Genomic DNA, 20,696 nt, shown 5'->3' with positions numbered 1-20,696 from the left:
CTCAACAGGAGAAGCAGCATGAGGAAGAGAGAGGAGGTTGGGAATAAACCGGACTAAAATAATGATGAAGAGCCAAGCGATGCTGTTGATGAGGGTAGGAAGAACTGAACAATCTGGGAGAAGGCAAGGTCGGGTGGGGAGTGGGAGGTTTTGGGGAAATGGAGTAATGGAAAAACGGGATTAATTTTCCCATTCTCTGAATCCACAGGCTGTTTTCTGCCTCACCACTAGCAATTTACCCCTGCACACACTGGTGCAAAGACAACCTACCATCAACAGCGTACTTAATCCCCTGGTTGCGGGGGGGGGGGGGTGGGGGAGGGTGGTGGTTACTACTTTATCTTCTGTAATTTCAAAACATGATTTCTAAGTTTAGTATATCGTACCCAATTCAGAGCAGGAACTATGTATGTCTGACTCAAATTCCAAGAACTTGCAAAGAAAGATGAATTGTGCTTATCATCTTTTGGCCTCCTATTCTGGCAAAGATTTCTTCCATTTTTCAACTCCCAAGTGGAGAAAGCTAATATACAAATTCCATTGCTATGAAACCATTTACCAGAAGTCTTCATTCTCTTATTGTTTTCTAGAGAGAAACTGTATTTTAGACACAATCCTAAAACATACACATGCTGATATTGTCCTACTTTGAAGCTTTATTTTAAAATATTCACCAGAAACTCTGTGATCACCTTCAACAAATATATAAAACAAATATCTGCCTGTTAGCAGGACACTGCAGTGGACACAGGCACATATACAAAAAAATAAAAGGTCTAACATTTAACTACACTAAATATTATAATCTATCTGATTTATGCTTAATCTTTTTGCAACATTAAACTTATGTCTATCTTCTGAATTGAAGCAGCACCTGTTTATTACATGCAAAGTCCTAACATATAAGGAATGAGAAAATGAACTGGGTGGGTTTTAGTATCTATCATCAGGTGTTTGGGTTTGTTTTTTTTTTTTTTAATTGTATGGGTCACTTTCATCAATGTAAAGTAAGAGTAAATTCGTCCTCAAGCAGTATATATTATAAATTTCTTACCTAGGAGACTTTAAATACTTACCAGGGCAAGCTCACACCTGTTCACACATACCAATAACATGACAAAAAACAAAAACAAAGGGGCACCTGAATGGCTCTTGATTTCGGCTCAGGTCATGATACTGGGGGTCATGGGACCAAGCCCCACATAGGGCTCTGTGAGGAACATGGAACCTGCTTGAGATTCTCTCTCACTCCCTCTTTCCCCTGCATATGCACCATCTCTCTTAAAAACAACAACAACAACAACAAAAATGTTTCACAGCTCATTAACTATAACCTACCATCAGAGATAAGACCACCGACTGAACTGATAATCCTGTTTTAGATATCTGAAGTCTTCTGGCCGGGGTCAGTTTGGCAATCTAGATTTGTAAGACTGAGCTTCATACAATTTCCCAATTGATCTTTACCAGTACTTAGGTCTCTGCAATCTGGCACATATACATGCCCCTAAAACAAAAGTTTTACAAAGCCATATTGTGGGATACATTAAGACATTTGCTATTCTGTTCTTTTCCGCTTCATTTAATTAAGGGGGAAAGGCAGTAACTTATTAATTTGACTCCAGAATAGGCTACTACTGGCAGTTTGAAGATCACTGATCTATAGATGATAAATACCAGAATGTGTGCCAAGGGGCAGTATACTTGATCACTCTACTTGATAAAACACCCTTGATTAATGCCACTCAAAAGCCATTATGTTCTCCTATTCTCCTCTACTCCTTAGATACTCTCCTATAATAACCTTCACTTCAAATGAAAGGGATCGTAAGGGGATCCTTGAAGGTAATATAGAGCACGACATACCATTACAAGCCACAGACTGGAACGTATCCTGGTTATTTCTTAACAAGGTGAAACAAGACAGACCAATAGCATCTGTGACCATGGTAGGCACACTTAAAGCAATCCAATCAACATAAATGTGTATACATTTTATTTCAGCATTTTAAAAACCTGAAACAAAATATTTTTTAAATAGCCTTTTCTATAGCCCATGCTCTCTGATATTTTATTTTCTATTCTAATATGTGTCTTAATGCTGATCATAACCCATTAAATCAATTTCTTGACCCGCTAATGAATGGGTTGAAACCTGCAATTTGAAAAACATAGCTTTAGAGAATGCTCTACTTGGGCAGAATTAGAGGACCATAGATAAATTACCAGTCTCTAGTGACCACCTTTCACTGATGAGAAAAAGCCCAAAGAATTGAAAGCATCAGTCAAATAGTGATTGTGCATTTAGCTCTAGGAAGATCATGTGAGAAAGTGTAAAAACTCAAGGCAAGAAAAATATGTTAATAGCATTCCCCCCCCCCCCAAACCAGGTTCCTGATCTGGCATTTGATAATCATCTGTTACTCAACAATGGCTTCCTACCCAGCACTGTGTGTATAATTTATTTATATAGATATATAACCTATATATGGATATGTACATGTACATACACACACACATATATATACACACACATATAAAATGCACTAACATAAATTATATAATTATGTGTACTTATGTTACTATATTTTTAATATATAAACCTTTTTTCCATATCATTTTTACAACCTGTCAAAATAATAAACTAAGTGTTAGATCTGAAACATAGGTCAGTTGGCACTAGAGTGTAAGCTCTTAACCACTAAGTTACAAACTTTTCCAAAGGGTTCCCAACTCTGGTCTCTGCATCAAGAATCCTCTGTGGAGTTAAAAAAAAAAACAAAACAAAACAAAAAACAAAAAACAGATGCCCCATGTACTACCCCACAAAAAGAGATTTTTAAAGCTGAAATAGCAAATATTATAAAGAAATACATTTTATAAACAATGTATTCAATATCATCTCCAACCCATGTCAGAAAAGATCTTTTTAGAGAGTAGATACTATTGAACTGAATGATTGCCTTGGTTAATAAGCAGCCGACCTTACCTCAAAACTTGATTACACTGCTGTCATTATAGGCTAGAATTTAATATAAAGCCCTTTTGTCTTATGTTTAATAACTAAATTCCACCTAGAATTTAACTGCTAACCTGTCAAAAGATCTTAACATAAGGTAGCCCAACTGATAAAAATTACAGACTGCTCTAGTATATTTCTATTAAACTTATCTATCAATGATTTAAACTGTTACCTTCCCAATATACTTTCCTTCATTACCTAAGAGATGAAGAATTCTGAACCCAGTACAACAGTAATAAACTCTGCGTTCTTCCTGGGTTTATTCACTTCCACCATCCCTAAGCAAACATTTAGCAGGAAGCACGCCATACAAAAGTAGGAGGTTTCCAAGGTTTCAAATAATTAAAAAGTAGTTTTGACTACATCAGTCAAATAAAATGTATGAACACAAAAACCCTAACAATTTTTGATGGTTAAGTGGGTAATATGAAACCTAGAATTACCACTATTAGCAACCACAAATAACAGTGGGACTACATACCACAAACACGTGAATGATTAATCAGAGAAGCAGTAACAATCACTGTTAATAAGAAGACACTCATTTTCCTCTCAGGAAAAATTATTTGTAAAAGACAAAAACAAGCATGAACTATAAATGGTCCAAGTAAGAATGATTTTGTTTAGTCAAATTAAGGCTCCAACTAAAGCATTTAACCAACTATTTCCTGTTCAGGCCATGAAATGACAGCACGGCAGACAAACTAGTCTACGATGCAGACCACAGAGCTTATTACAGACTAATACATGAATAATTCCTAAACTATTTGGTAAAAGAAATTACAGCCCATCACTATTCAAATCCAGGGAAAATATCTATCCCAGTGTCTTCTATAACCATTTCTTGGGCCGGGGGTGGGGGTGGGGTGGGGAGGGGAGGGAATCACTCATCAAGCTGGTAATAGATACATGGGGTTTTTTTTAACAAAAGAAAAAATACTATCACCATAAATCCATAACCACATCTATAATCTAAGTATTAAAATCTCTTTAACTATGTGACAATTAAATATAGAATCACGAGCGTTCATTCTATCCATGACCCTGGGGTCACTGGGAGATTTCTAAAGCATACCTTTTAATCCACGCCATGGTACTTCAAGAACATGTTAAGGTAAGTCACAGCTTGGAACACTTCGATGCACCTCAAAACACCTCAGCCAGTGTATCTGTATCATTCTCCTTTCCTTTTGAGATCATAATGGTTCCGAAGAACTATAACGCTTCCATTTGAATGATAGTCTCATAATTTCAATGACTTAAAAACAAAAACAAAAAATAAGGACTTAAGTGTTGGTATGTTAAGCCACTGGTGCACTGTTAACTGCTGCCATGACTAACAAAAACAAAGCTGCTGCTGCTACCACGGAAGTCATTTTTTAACGTGAGGCCTCATTATGGATGAGAAGGAATACATGCTTAGCAGTTGGCGCGACAGCTCTGGCTTTATGGAGATCCAACAAAACCCCACCAAATCTCTTTGCCCCAAGTGATTCTTCAGTGTTCTTTTCACGAAATGAAAATAATCTAAAAGACAGATCTGAACACTTGGTGGGTGCCTCTGATTGACCAGCTCTTCTATTCTGTGTTAAGAGAGAGCTGAAAATAACCCACACAACCTGTATAAGAGGGAACTCATTAGTAAGTACAGCAGAGGGTCCTGTCCCACCTGATGCTAACATTGCTAAATCTTTTTAATTCCATGGAAGTCATTACGCTGAAAAGAGCTCCAGTTCGTAAAGCTTACTTTTATAAGAGTATGCACGTATCAATGAACAACACATGGCTAACTACCAAGTGGTACTGCTGCTCTGTGGCTGCCCTGGCAGGCTTCCGCCCCACGGTCCTCACTCCCACCCACCTTTCTTATATAAAATACTTAAAACACTTCATTATTCAAGTGATACGATAAGTTTATATGCCACACTGTAAATCTAAGAATTCACTCTACTTTTGCCTCAGGTTTGGCAATCTGTAACAGTCACCAGAAGGAGTACTCAAGCTACACAGAGAAAGTAAAACTAACTGACAATCAATACGCATTTGTCATAAAGCAATTAAAATTACTTTAGGATGACTGAAATAAAAGCAAGCCATAAAAAGGGCTTCCAAAGAAAAAGAGTCACCGGAACAGGTCTGTGATGCTCTGGGTCTACAGAACAGCTCGTGTGAAGGTAAAAGACAAGAAATGGAAAATGACAAAATTTCCCAGCCAGCACTAAAAAGTCTGTGTTAAGGAAAAAGTGGAACTATTTCCTTTTTGCAAAAGTAGATTCAATTGATGAAAACCTTTCAAAGTCCGATGTCAGAAAATTACATATTTTTGAGATTTAGATTTATTGCAGGTTGTGGACAACGCAGATAACAAAATACAGGTCTCTCTTCAGAAAGCTGATGACAGTGACAAAACTGCATAGAGGAAAGAACTCTACCAGGGTAGGCAGGAAGAAGCTAATGAAGAACACAATCAAGGGACCCGGTCCAGTGAAATCACTAGAGCCACGGTAGTCTTTCTGAACAGATTGTTTTACCACGCAGTGGAACCCCCCTGCCCCTTCTCACTTCACCTCAAGGCCTCCTGACGGGCCAATAGATGTTACAACTCCCTGGAAGGGTGCTCGCGCTGCTTCCTATACCCTGCTCCTCCAAGTAAATGCATCCTACACACAACTACTAGCTTGATATTCCTGAAGGACAGCTCCTCCCTTGCACGTAAAAATTAATGCCAACTATTGGGAAGTAGGGCAAAATATAAATACATTAGATAAAAAAGAATCAAAGCCTAGGTTCGAAGCTCTTACTCATTACGTCGTTTCATTTTTAGAACCTCATTTTATAGAGGACAAAATGGACACTGTGGCCAACTAACTGACCTAAGAAAGCAAGCAGTAAAAGAACTAGGACCTAAATCTAGACCTTTTAGCTAGAATTTCAGCACTTATCTGTTACGATATTGTTGCAGAATATTGCTGGGGGAGTGGGGGTCCTGAGGCTGACATCCGTTGTCATTATGCCAAGAACCGTGCAAAGCACCACTGCTATTTCATCCTGGTCTACCACGCCCGGACTGAGGAGTTAGTTGCCTCCTTCTGCAGCGGGGACGTCGGGCTCAGAGATTATTTAAGCAATCTGCTACGCCAATCTATCTTCTAGAGTAAGTCAGAAGAAATCAAGTCCAACACTTACGTTTGTTTTTCAACCTGGCTGATATAACAATAATTTAATTTTACATTTTTTTTCAACGTTTTTTATTTATTTTTGGGAGAGAGAGAGACAGAGCATGAACGGGGGAGGGGCAGAGAGAGAGGGAGACACAGAATCGGAAACAGGCTCCAGGCTCCGAACCATCAGCCCAGAGCCCGACGCGGGGCTCGAACTCACAGACCGTGAGATCGTGACCTGGCTGAAGTCGGACGCTTAACCGACTGCGCCACCCAGGCGCCCCTAACAATAATTTAATTGTACAAAGACTTCTTCACTCAAAACCCAGTCAAACATACGTAAATAGGTCTGTAGCCATGGTTTATATGTACACTTTGTCAAACCACTAAGGATTAGAATCAGACATATACACTAAAATCAGAAACTCCATTTGAGTCCTACAAATGAAATCTAGTATTTCCATGAAGTTATACACTTAAATATCTTTTCAAGAGGACTTGGAAACCACAGTAGTTATCAACATGAATTTTAGATGACCAAAGAAAAATGAGCAATGAAAAGTATTTTCCTTAGGAGGATACATGCCAGGATGCCCAGCTGGCTCAGTCAGCAGAGCATGTGACTCTTGATCTCAGGGTCATGAGTTCAAGCCCCATGTAAGGTGTGGAGCCTACTTAAGAAAAAAAAAAAAAAAAGGGGGTACACTGCCACATTTTTCCAAACAGGTCCTGTCTCATAAACTGCTACCAGTATTAGCCTCATGGAAAGAGATATTTACTAGCTCAGAGAGGGGAGGCCATTCAGTCAGGTTATCAGTAATTAAAAATACAAACAAAACAAGCCCCCTCCCCAAAAGTAGATGGACAGCTCCCTCCAATACTTCAAAACATTATTAAACTAAAAAAGAAACAAAAAGGACCGAAGAAAAATCCGCCAAGTTAAGGAAAGGAAACTCCTAAACAATTTCAAATTTGAATGGAAACCATGCATCCACACTACATTCCAAAACTAACTGCAGAAGCGATCAACACAACTACTACGGCCACTGTTTGGTAAGTAGTTAGATGACTCAAAGAAACCATTTTATACACTGCTGAAACAAAATCCTGCAGAATTACTACATTTAAGAGTCAAACTATTACAATAAAAAACTTAAAGGTCTTTTTAAAAATATCTTCATCGGGGCGCCTGGGTGGCTCAGTCGGTTGAGCGGCCGACTTCGGCTCAGGTCACGATCTCGCGGTCCGTGAGTTCGAGCCCCGCGTCGGGCTCTGTGCTGACCGCTCAGAGCCTGGAGCCTGTTTCAGATTCTGTGTCTCCCTCTCTCTGACCCTCCCCCGTTCATGCTCTGTCTCCCTCTGTCTCAAAAATAAATAAACGTTAAAAAAAAATTAAAAAAAAATATCTTCATCAATAACACTAACCCTTCTGTATAACTCATTTTACAAGCATTAATATCCAAAATAGTGGATTACAATAGGAATGCCCCTCAGAAATTCTGATGTGCAACTATATACTTTTTAATTGTAAAATTAGTGTTTTAATTACTCTATCAACTGTCTACAAAATATTTCACTTCTTATAAAAGAGACAAATATATTTCCACGCCAGTCGTTACAGCCTCCTTCACTATGCTATGTCCAATAGGGAAACTGTTATCTTTATCTTTTTAAACGTATTATCTAACTACCAAAGACCTGGAACAAACTAGGCACTAATGACCTAAGTATGTGAAAATGTTACGCACCACATTTTGGATACATGATTGACAACTAAACAAAGAATGTTCATGATGGGGGGCATGTCTGATATACTCTAAAACATAGTAAGTATAGAAACATTTGAGGGGCGCCTGGGTGGCTCAGTCAGGCATCCGACTTCGGCTCAGGTCATGATCTCATGGTTCATGAGTTCAAGCCCGGCGTTGGGCTCTGTGCTGACAGCTCGGAGCCTGGAGCCTGCCTCGGGATCTGTGACTCCCCTTCTCTCTCTGTCCCCTCCCCAACTCATGCTCTGTCTCTGTCTCTCAAAAAATAAAGAAACATTAAAAAAAAATTAAAAAAAGAAACATCTGGGGGCGCCTGGGTGGCTCAGTCGGTTAAGTGTCCGACTTCGGCTCAGGTCACGATTTCACAGTCTGTGAGTTCGAGCCCCGCGTCGGGCTCTGGGCTGACAGCTCAGAGCCTGGAGCCTGCTTCCGATTCTGTGTCTCCCTCTCTCTCTGCCCCTCCCCCATTCATGCTCTGTCTCTGTCTCAAAAATAAATAAAAACGTTAAAAAAAAAAATTAAAAAAAAAAAAAGAAACATCTGAGTAAATGAAAGAAAATATTTAGGAAGGGCTTATACACTGCAATGACAATATTAAGGACAACAGAGACTTTAAAAGAAGATAGTTTGACATAGGACATTTTTGACTGAATTGTTTTGTTTGTAACTACTGAATACAATGCTTATGAAGGTAGATTAGCACTACTGCTAAAGGGTAAACTTCAAAAAATTAGAAACAGATGCCAGTAACTTCAAATTTTTAGGTTTTTGTAAATAGACTCACATAGTAATTTGAAATGACAATAATGAATGCATTCTGATGTTCACTGCAATATTACTTACTAAGAAAGGAATGAGAATTTCTTTCCAACACAGGAATAGTTAAATTATGCCATATCCACACAATGGAAATAACAGTCAATGATACTGAAATTTATAACATGGTAATATGCTAATTATATACAGTTACTTAATTATATATAGTGTTTTCCCACATTGTGTATCTTTTTATATATTTTAACAAATATAGAGAATTATAAATACAACATTTATAAATATCTAAGTTCCATGACATCAAGAACCATTTCAGATGTACCTCTAGCACTTATCACAGTGTCAGAGAAGTGTCTTCACACAGGAGACAATGAAGCGTGGTGGTTAGAAGAACGGGCTCTGAAGAAAAGACTGCCTGGGTCTGAATCTGAATCCCAGATCCACAACTTACGAGCTAGCTATGCAACTTCAAGCAAGTTAATCATCACTAGGCACCTGAGCTTCTCCTTTTGAAAAATTGGGATAAAAATACCATTTGTGTAATGGAAGAAAAAAAAAATGAGTTAATACATGTAAAAGCTTTAGAACAGTATCTGGCACATAATTCTGCCCAAATGAAAGGAGACAGAGGATGAGAAAGAGAAGCAGTGGGTTCTCAAATACCTAAGTAAATGAATGGATACTATCTTTACAATATAGATAGAAATGCTAAAAGCATACATAAATATTAAATAAGAGTTTTCCAAACTTTGCTTACCATCACCAAAAGTAGGTTTTTATACATAACCTGATACGCACTCAGAAATATTAACTGTATCCTATTCTGTCATGATTTAATTTAAATGCTAGTTGTAACCCAATAAATTGATTTCATGCCAACTAGCAGGTCACTGTCTAAATCACAGACTCTTAAATTCTCCTTTATTTCTGTCCTTCAACTTTATGTTTCTAAATAAAGGGCAAGAAAATTTACCCATTAAATCAAGAATCTAAGGTCAGAAAATACTCCAAAAAAGTTTTTGATCTGTCACATATTTTTGTTTCCTTCTTTCTCAATTCTACTCTTTACATTTAAATGACGAGAAATCTTGGGGCGCCTGGGTGGCTCAGTCGGTTAAGAGTCCGACTTCGGCTCAGGTCACGATCTCGCGGTCCGTGAGTTCGAGCCCCGCATCGGGCTCTGGGCTGATGGCTCAGAGCCTGGAGCCTGCTTCGGATTCTGTGTCTCCCTCTCTCTCTGACCCTCCCCCGTTCATGCTCTGTCTCTCTATGTCTCAAAAATAAATAAACTTAAAAAAAAAATTAAAAAAAAAAAAATAAATGACTAGAAATCTCAACAGAAAATTTAAGAGATCATTAAAAGGTGATACAGAAATTTGCCAGCTTTTAACATACAGAGGTAGAGTTACTCTTGAAGAAATTAAGTTTGGACGACAAAAGAACATAAAATTAAGAAAGTTATGAAAGAATACAGGTTGCTGCGTTTGGGGTTTAGCTGGACAACTGCATTCCCACAGGGTCTTTTCCTGATCCAGCTTCTTAGCTTCTCCTACCCATACAAATACAATGTACGTTCTAGCCATAGTGGAACTTAGAGATTTCTCAGAACACACAATGGTGTTTCAGATCTCTGGACCTCTTCACATGACCCCCAAACTGCAGGAGCAGTGTGTGAAATAGACTTTAACATCACAATGACAATATAAGAGTAAAGGAGAGTCTGGGTGGCTCAGAGTGTTAAGCATCCCAACTCTTGATTTCAGCTCAGGTCATGATCTCAAGATCTTGAGATGGGGCCCCACATTGGGCTCTGCACTGAGAGTGTGGAGCCTGCTTGGGATTCTCTCTCTCCCTCTTTCTCTGCCCCTCCCTGGCTCATGTGCTCTAAACAAACAAACAAACAAACAAACATACATACATACATAAATAAAGGAGACCAAAAAAAAAAAAAAAAAGGTGAGACCAGAAGTGAAAAACAAGTTGTTGTTTTTTTTTTAATGTTTTCAGCACCTACAACGTATGACATACTGAGCCAAGTTGGTATTTTTATATAAATCCTCACAAGCTTATTGTATATAAAAATATTTTGAGAAAACATGGTATACTGAATTGATGAAGCAAAGTCTTTTAAATTATGTAACATAATTTACAGGATGTGTTCTACAGACACTTGAATTTTAAACAATTTCTGTCAACCAAGTCTTGGAAACAATCTTGTTATATAATGACAGAAAATTAACCACTGCTATTATCAAAAGTATGAAAACCACACATTCTAGGAAATTTCAACTTTAGTTTTTGCCAATGCTAAAGAGGATTATAAACCTAAAGTTAAACCTAACTTTGAGTAATTTTCAAAGAATCTTTCCAAGAATCATAAACTCTCATGATTCCCATCCTGATAATAAAACTGTACTTCCTTTTCCAATTAGGGATAAGAGAACATCAGAACCTACAGCTAAGAGGCTAAACTCAAGATCAACAAGGCTCAATAACTAAAAGACATTGTGATACAGCAATTCTGGAAGATGGAATATTCACCTAATTTTACTTTTGAGGAACTCCCAACTGGGAAAACTCTTTTCTTAAAACGTATATCCTAATCTTCGGTAACATTGATAAAAACTTCCATCAAAGTGGCTGAGGCTGCTGCTACTCTTAAAATAGTAAACACCCGGGGCACCTGGGTGCCTTAGTCGGTTGCGGGTCCGACTTCAGCTTAGGTCATCATCTCATAGTTCGTGAGTTTTGAGTCCCACATCAGGCTCTGTGCTGACAACTCAGAGCCTGGAGCCTGCTTTGGATTCTGTGTCTCCCTCTCTCTCTGCCCTCCCCCTGCTCACGCTCATTCTCTCTCTCTCTCAAAAATGAATAAACTTAAAAAAAAAATTGAATAAACACCCAGGGTTCAACCACGATATGCCCCCATATTTCTGCTAGAATTCTAGATGACACAGTATATATACACAGGTATAATTTAAACATAATTACACACAGGCATGCGCGCGCGCACGCACACACACACACACGCACACACACCCCTATCCTTTTTCAAATGGATCGGTGTTAGCAAGTTGTTACCTGTCCCAGAGACCAAAGCTAGGAGTGGGGGGAAAGTGGAGAGGGACATGAAAAACCAGTAGTTCAAAAGTGCTGAGTAAAGGATGTTAGGGAAGCAAAAGCAGTAGCAGCAAACTAAATCAGCTCATAAACACTACTATACACTTATTCAAAACAAGCAAATCAACAGAAGCTTCTTTCCGTTCTAGGACTTGGGAGGAAACTAAGAAATGCTAAAGAGCCTGAGTCAAATTTACCTCTACTTTCTTCGTACTTTTTATGTACGTACACATTTATGAGTTTACGGGTGAACTGAGCTTCTATTAGCTCCTTCAGCTTAGCTACTTAGGTCCCTTTTTCTTTAAAATAAAATGCAAATTTTGGTGACTTGAAAAGAGCGTGTTGTCATGAGTAACACAAGAATGTGCTGATCAAGTTCTGCAGTCGAGTCAGGAGTCACAGGTTAGACACTTACTGAACACGTGACGTCTCACCCATCACAATCTTGGTGGCTGATACCTGCACAAAACTGCAGTAATAATGCTTCTATAGGAAAGCATTAAAAAACACTGCCTGCCTGTGGAGGCATAAACATTTACGGACTCTGGAAGCACAATTTGGGAATCAGTTACAACGTCTGCCAATGCCACAATTCTAGAATCAAAATAAAACACTTTCCTAGGAATGTTTTAATTTAATGTTCAAGAAGTACTTATGATTTAAGTTTGAAAAAATTTTCACACTTAATGTTTACTCCAATTATGCAGGCGATGATCCAGTCTGTGGCTCTAACTCATCATGCCTTCAAGCATTCTCTCCTTTCTCTTGACAAATTCATTAGCTCAACAAATATTTGAACAACTACAACGTGGCAGCCGTTTTTAAGCACTAAGGATACTTGACTGCACAGATCACACCAAAATCCAGCACAGAGTTAACACTGTAATTAAGAATTCCATATGGTGGTAAATGCTATGGAGAGAAACAGAGAAGAAAAGGACAAGGAAGACAGGATACGGGGTGCAACTTTAACTAAACCCTCACTGAGGTCGTATTTGAGCCAAGACCTGAAGGAGGTGGCGAAAGCGGCAGGTCCAGGACTCCTGAAGCAAGAGACCAGTGTGGCTAGGACACAGAGGCTGCAGGACAATGGATCAGACGAGCCACTGTGTGAGGGTGAGGGAGTATGGGTAGGGGTGCGCATGCACCTGTTCTTGGGGCCACCACGGATCACCAAGGCCTCAGCTTGTTACTCTAAATTTTGAGTCGAGGAAGATTAAGATCTAAGCCAAGGAAAATGAGCATGAGTCTGGCTGGTGAGCAGAGAAAGATGGTGAGACATAAGGGAAGAAGAAGCAGAGACAAATCAGGCAGATACTTAACTATGTAGGTAAAGATGACGGAGCCTGACACCAGGGTGGAAGCAGTGGAAATGTCACACGTGACAAAAACTACAGGCATATTTTACATCTTTTTAGAGAGAAAGAAAGAGAGAACACATGCTCATGTGAGCAGGAGAGGGGCAGGGGGGTGGGGAGAGAGGGAAGGAGGGAGGGGGGAGGGGGGGGGAGAGAGAGAGAGAGAGAGAGAGAGAGAGAGAGAGAGAGAATGAATATCTTAAGCAGGTCCGCACGGGGCTGGATCCAATGATCCTGGGATTGTGACCTGAGGCTCATCGGCCAACTGAGCCACCCAGGTGCCCCTGGGCATATTTTAACGACCAAACAACATCTGCTGACACACTGGATGGCAGAGTTGGAGGAAAAAAGGAAGAGGCCAATGGTGACTCCAAGGTTTCTTCTAGCCTAAAAAACCAAAGGATGGAGTGAGTTACTGAGCTGGGCAAGACCGCAGATTTGAGGGCGGTTTCAGTAGTCTGATGTGGACATACATAAACTGGATACGCTCAGATATTCTAATAGAGTTTAAAATTACAGTTTATCAGAACTTTCTGCCAAGGGTAGGGAGACGTGACAAGTCAAGTTAGTCTCTTTAGTTCCTTCTTGCGGTTGGATTAGAAAAAAAAAAACAACTGATGAGGTAAAAGTATTCTTTATTAAACAAGTGTTCTGATAATCTTCATATTTTTAATTATGCATCCTGGGCCATCTGCAATCGTCAGTATTAAATAAAAGATAAAGTGGCAAGAACATTTAAGAAAATGTCTAATAACAGAGACTAATTTAAGGGAGATAATCCATAGTCAAACACTGTAGATGTTAAACAATAAAGGCAATTTCAGCTAAGAACAGCAACCTATTATCGGATGCTCTCCAGCTACTAAAATGCCTCAGTCTCAAACCCACAGATTAGAAATAATAAGTTTAACAGTAACACGGAGTGCTTTCCACATGCTAAGCATCTCATTTAAATTACCAATTATCTTCCATTAGCCTACCTGTTACAGTGGGACTGAAAGAAACTATTAAAGCTAAGAGCTGTCCTATAACTTTAGCCATCCTAGGAAGAACTAGTTTAAGTCTCCAGACACTCCTTTTTAATCTGTTGTTTTAATTTTCCATTTCCCATCTTCATCTATATTTTGTATTCTCTTCATGCTTTTCAATTTTCCAATGCCAAATGCTATGCAAGTTTGACATGCAACAAACAGTATGTGTGGGTGTATGTGTTGATAGGAAAGGAACAGCAAGGAAAAGCATGTGTGAATGAGTTCCAAAACAACACATTTTTCTGAAATGGAACTACAATGAAATGTATTAATAAAAGTTATAATTCAGATGGTGAGCCTATAATTACAACTCTGCTACAGAGCAATGGACTGCAGAGAGCTAGGGAAGTAAATACATGTTTTCTAGAGAGTAATGAATAAAAAGAGCAAGAAACCTCCCTCATACACTTATTCTCACTTCTCTGTTCTCATTGTAATTTCAATTAGAAAATTATTATGACAGCCATCAAGATTCTGGAGGCAGTTTCACAATTAACAGGTAACACCTTCTCGGTGTTCACCTCTCTTCTATGAAACCTGTGTCATTTAGGTTATTTCATCAGATGCAGGGACTATTTTATTTCATCTACCTAATAATTCAAAATTCTTTCAAAAACAGTTCCTCGGTTAAACAATAAGCAGGCTAGAACATCTAGTACAATACCTTCTCTGTGTTTTGGGCACTTCAAAGTGTACAAAATTTTGTACGTATTGCCTAATCCTCACAATATTCCAATAATGATATTAAAAGCCTGCGGTCCTCTAAATCCAGTTTATGCTATACCTTGGATCATCACAGCGTCTGCCCACTGGTAGGATAAGCATTTGGGGTCATTTTTCCAATAGCCATAATATGCAGGAGTTGTAAAAAAGTGAGATCTTTTGTAATCATCTTTGGCAACAAACACTATTTTCTAGTAGTGGATCTACACAAGAGTACCGTGGTTGTACAGGTTTATGAAACTCAATTTTACTGTATTCACACTCTAATAAAACAAAATAAGACCTATCCCCTCCCCCCAAAAACCTCAACAAAAACAACTCAAGTGTCCACTGGCAGATGGATAGATTTTTTAAATGCATATGCACAAATGGAATACTATTTTGCCATTAAGAAGGAAAGAAATTCTGACTCATGCTATAAAATGGATGCTTGGAGACATTATGCTAAGTGAAATAAGCCAGTCACAGAAGGACAAATAATGTATGACTCTACTTACAGGAGGGACCTGAAGCAGTCAAATTCACAGAGACCAAAAAGCCAAATCATGGTTACCAATTTACTTACCAGGGCTCAGGGTAAGGTGGGAAGGAGACTTATTGTTTAATGGGCTTAGAGCTGCAGTTTAGGAAGACAGAAGAAGTTCTGGAGATAGACGATGGTGATGGTTGTACAACAATATGAATGTACTTAATGACAGTGAACTATACAATTAAAAATGGTTAAAATCTTAAAATTTATGTTACGTATATTTTACCACAATAAAAAAAAACTGAACATACCTTATAGAAATATATCAGTGGATAGTAACTTATTTTATTCCTTATATTTTAATAAAAATTTCCCTTATTTTTCCTCAAACCTAGGTTTTTCCCAAACCTATTTCTCATTCTATTTTTGTTATCTTCATAAAAGGTGCCACCTAGGCACTCGGAGAGCCACAACATTCAATCTTTTACCTTCTCATCCTGAGCCACTAAGACTGATTTTAAATCTGCACCACTGCTTGAATCTGATTTTTTCCTCTCGTTTCTAAGGCCGCGACCTTCATTATTGCATATGATCACTGTAACAGCCTCATAGCCAATCTCCCATCCTCAAAAATCTAGCCTTCATAGTTACTGCTCTTAAAATACAGCTCACATGAAAACCTTTTGAAAGGCTTCCATTGTCTACTCAAGTTTAAAGTTCTGAACACATTAAAAAATACTTTGTTATTTGGTCCAGCCTAGGTTTCTGGACTCATCTTCCACAAAGCCCTTCTTACTTCCTATATTCTACATCAGATTCTATACTCCTTGTTTCCTCACCATACCAACCAGGCTCTCCTGCCTCCATGCTTTTACTCATGCTTCTTTATCGGTGCAGAATCCCCTTTGTTTCCATTCCCATTGAATTGTATTCACCAACTCTCATATACTGTTATAAATATGGGTGCGAGTAATATAAGCTTTTGGAGAACAATTTTGGCAGCATCTATCAAAACTATAAATGTGTATGTATCCTGGCAATTCCACTTCTAAGTATGTCCTGCAAAAATATTCATGCATATGTGCCACACAAAGATATTTACTACAGTGTTGTTCCTAAAAGAGAAATCTAATTGTACACCGAACGGGAAGTGGCTAAATAAATTCCATTACACCTATATTATGGGTATGGAATACCACACAGATTTAAAACAAGAGTGAAGTAATCCTAAATACATGCCAAGAAAAGAACGCAAGAATTACCATTACATTTTAAAAATAAACATAAGATAGGAATATGAGACCATCTGCCCTGAAGAAAACCCAAACTATATGTATGTACATTAAACGTGTAAGTACACAGAAAATTGTCTGGAGGAATATGTTCTAAATTTTTAACAGTGGTTACCTCTGAGGAAGAGAGCAGCATTGGAGACTTCTCAACTATCATAATAATGACATAGGAATATATTCTTGTATTAACTGTGTTACACTTCAATAGGTTACAAATAAGCAGGAAGCACCTACACAGACAGGTAAGACAGACTCTCCTGATCTATCTGGCCTGATTTAGCTCCTACTCTATTTAGCCAACGGTACCAAACTTAACCGAATGGCAGTGGCTATCTGGAGAAGCGCAGGCAGCCAACCTTGGCACAGATTAACCTTGGCTCTCACAGCTGTCAGTACCATACTCAGGTTCTGCTCGAGCAGAGTTGAGAAAACAGATGCATTCTCACTGGGCCACTACTCAGGCTGACTTTTCAACTGACTTTCTATTTTCTTCCAGTCAAAGAATGTTTGTAAACACTGGCACTCCTGGCTTTTGAATCAACTTAATCTGTCTCCAAAGAGAACCACATCCCTACTGGGAGGGGCAGAGGACAGAGTCAGTACATAGGTATTCCTGCACAAAATCTGCCTCCAGATTTCCAGAACTCATCTTCCTCTAGCATAATTTAAAAGTTTAAAAATAAGAAGAGGAAGAAGAAATCCTTTGAGTTTTGCTAAAAACCCCCAGTCTGAATGAACTTCTTCTCCTGTACCTCAAGGTTCCTTGTGAAATGTCTCTATTATAGGAGCCACTGTATTCTCCTGGCATCCTGCAGTTAGTTATGAGCAATGACAGATTCTGCACTACAGCCCAAACTACTGAGGACGAAACTTTAACTCATCTTTTACAAAACTGAAGGTGTTCAAAATTCTTGCCTGTACCAGGTGTTTAAGAAATGACTGTGAATAGAATTTGCTGAAAACATTTCAGTGCATGATACCAGACAGTTCGCAGATGGGATATTTTTAACTTCAGAAATAAAAATGTCAACAGGCAACATCAATTTTAAAAAGACTGAGTAGTAAGTTTTAAATGGAGCTCCATATCAACTTATCGGGCAAAATGAAAGCTTCGAGTTGGAAGAGAATATAAAACGTTCAATGGCATTTAAATGAAAAAAAGTCCATCCCTATTGTAACCTAAGGAAAAAAACTTGTTTGTAGCCCCTTCACGTCATAAGAGCCTAAATATAGTCACAGCTTCTGCATATTCTGATTATTTTATCAGTTTACTATACAAATCTTTGCCAAAAAATGAAAATACAAATCTCATTTACTACATTTTATATATATCCTTTCCTTGTGACTTACATTTGATGATAAAAACACAATCCTGTCTTCTCTTATTTTATATTAAATAAAACTGATCAAGATGTAAAAATTATTGGAAATGTTAAAACTTGCTGAAAATATTCCTTGGTAGTGGTACGTTAGGTCATGCTCTGAAGAATATTCTGAATTATAACAGCTAACATTTATTAGTAAACTTGGTGTGTAAAAAAGATTGTCTAGTATTATCTCATTTACTTACTACCAACTCTGTGGGTAGTATAATAATTCCATTTTTTTTTTTTTAACATTTTTTATTTATTTTGGGGACAGAGAGAGACAGAGCATGAACGGGGGAGGGGCAGAGAGAGAGGGAGACACAGAATCGGAAACAGGCTCCAGGCTCCGAGCCATCAGCCCAGAGTCTGACGCGGGGCTCGAACTCACGGACCGCGAGATCGTGACCTGGCTGAAGTCGGACGCTTAACCGACTGCGCCACCCAGGCGCCCCATAATTCCATTTTATAAATACAGAAATTGAGGCTTAAAGAAGTCAAGTAACTTGCAGAAAGTGACATTTCAATGGCAGAGCCAGAATTCAAAGTCTGGTCTGATTCCAAAACTAATACTCACCTGCCACTCACCATATGCAATTTTATAAATCCAATCAAAACAAAAATAAACTCTGTTCTGCTACAATGTATCTCCCTTTGCTGTGAATTACTTCTCAGGAGACTAGAAACAGGGAAATAAAGCTAGTATAAAAGGAAGTCATATTGACATTAACATGATTTTTCCCAGCATATTAATGTTTTAAGGCAACTGGAACAAGCTTTTTCACAATTAGAGAGAAAACCTTAGCAAAAGATGAATATTTTAAGGAAAAAAACCCTGAAAAATCTACAAAAGTACTTTTCTTCCTTGTAAATAGAGGTTGATCTAGTGGCTTCAGGAATTGTTACTCTTTTGGCTAAATTAACCTATTTGGCAAAACAAAGCTGCCTGTGAAGATGAAGAAACTGCAAAAAAATTCCACCTGTATTCAAACAATGGATTAATGAAGAAGGCTACACACCTCGGATTCAATTTTTAATTTTAATGAATGGTCTCTTGGAAGCAATGCCCTTCTAGAACTTACAACTCCTACAACAGTGAGGAGGCTATAGTTCAAGGTATAAGACTCCGAAGACTGATTGTAATACAAGGTACAAAAAGTGTGGTCTTTTGTTTTTTGTTTTTTATTAGAATTGTTACTGTTCTTAGTTAGTATTCAAGAGCAGAGTTCCATGGATTTTCAGTAGTCTGCCCCATCCATCCGTTTTGCCCCAATAAGCTTTATTACTTTCACAGCACGATTTTGCAGTCCAAGGTTTGTCAAGATATATATGGCATCGTGGCAGAAACTCCTGTATGTGTTAGACAAAACAATTCCTATGAACCTTCTCCTATATGGACTTACTAAAATGCCGCGGAGAGTTTTTTGTTTGGTTTTGGTTTTTAAAAGCTGTGAGGTCAACTCCAATCCTACAGACAAAACAATGGATGTGTTAAAACTGCTACCATTAGGACAAAAATGTAGAAGTAGAGATTAATGCTACTTTGAATTAAAAACAATTTAAATGACTTTTTATTGATCTTTAATCAAAGATAAACAGTATCGCTATCATAAACAATATCAACTCTTTGTGATCCCAAAGTAGACACGCAACAAACACAAACACACATACACCAAGGCAGCTCTTGGCATACTTCCCTTCTTAACTGGAGAAGCTGCTACTATAGCTTTCCTACTGAGCAACCGACTGTATAAACTAAGGCAGCAGGTTCCATCTAGCATATACATAATTCCAAATATATAAACATACCATCAAAACAGAAAGCTCATAGAAAAAGATAAAAGTTTGTACAGAAAACAGGCCATATAAAGAAGTTACTCTGACAGACATAGTTGCCTTGAATCAATTCTTTATGTCACAGAGCATTCTCAAAAAAAAAAGTTTAAGCGATGCCTGGAGACCTAAGTATGTGGTTAAATGGGTTCTGGTACCAATTCCAACATGGGGAGGGTATTTCCCACACCAACAAACAATTCTCTGGATACCAGCAGGATGTCCTACAATTCAGCTCAATTCTGACACTACCTGGAGACAGATTCCCCAGGTGAAGAGTTCAGTCCCAAAGACTGCCCCCACCCCCACTTCTGATGCTAGTTGCAAGCCCAGTTTATTACCTGTGCTTCTGACAGACCAGCTATAGACTGGAGGTTCCAAGGAGCTTCCTGGGTTTGATTAATTTGCAAGCTCTGCTCACAGAACTGAGGGAAACATTTCACTCACTAGATTTCCAGTTTAGTATAAAAGCATATAACTAAGGAACTGCCTTCCAGTTTAGTATAAAAGGATATAACTAAGGAACTGCCCAATGGAAGAGATGCACAGGGCAAGGTACGAAGATGGGCACAGAACTTCCATGCCCTTTCCAGGCATACACGACTCTCCCAAGTAAACAACTCCAAGTGTTCGCCAACCTGGAAGTTCTCTGAACCCTGTCCTTTTGGGTTTTAGTGGAGGCTTTATTACAAAGTCATGATTTATTAAATCATTGGGCTTTGGTAATTGGTTCAACCTCCAGAGGTGGTGGGGAGGGGCGGGGAATGAAAGTTCCATCCC

General features: G+C 38.5%; 1 protein-coding gene across 10 annotated transcripts in view; it reads right to left on the bottom strand.

Moving 5' to 3' along the window:
* Positions 1-20,696, bottom strand: part of RBPJ (recombination signal binding protein for immunoglobulin kappa J region) — a 219,596-nt gene that overhangs the window by 61,512 nt on the left and 137,388 nt on the right. For 4 of the 10 annotated variants that reach the window (XM_049631882.1, XM_049631884.1, XM_049631885.1 and 1 more), the window contains exon 2: positions 4,098-4,280. The exons of the other annotated variants lie outside the window; for them this stretch is intronic. In XM_049631882.1, coding sequence (XP_049487839.1) covers positions 4,098-4,114 — 17 coding nt within the window. In that variant the 5' untranslated portion in view covers positions 4,115-4,280. The remainder of the gene's footprint in view (positions 1-4,097; positions 4,281-20,696) is intronic. 10 annotated transcript variants of the gene reach the window in all.

The sequence above is a fragment of the Panthera uncia genome, chromosome B1, assembly GCF_023721935.1.
Source record: "Panthera uncia isolate 11264 chromosome B1, Puncia_PCG_1.0, whole genome shotgun sequence".
Taxonomy (NCBI): Eukaryota; Metazoa; Chordata; class Mammalia; order Carnivora; family Felidae; genus Panthera; species Panthera uncia.
This window is presented reverse-complemented; position numbering and strand designations above follow the sequence as displayed.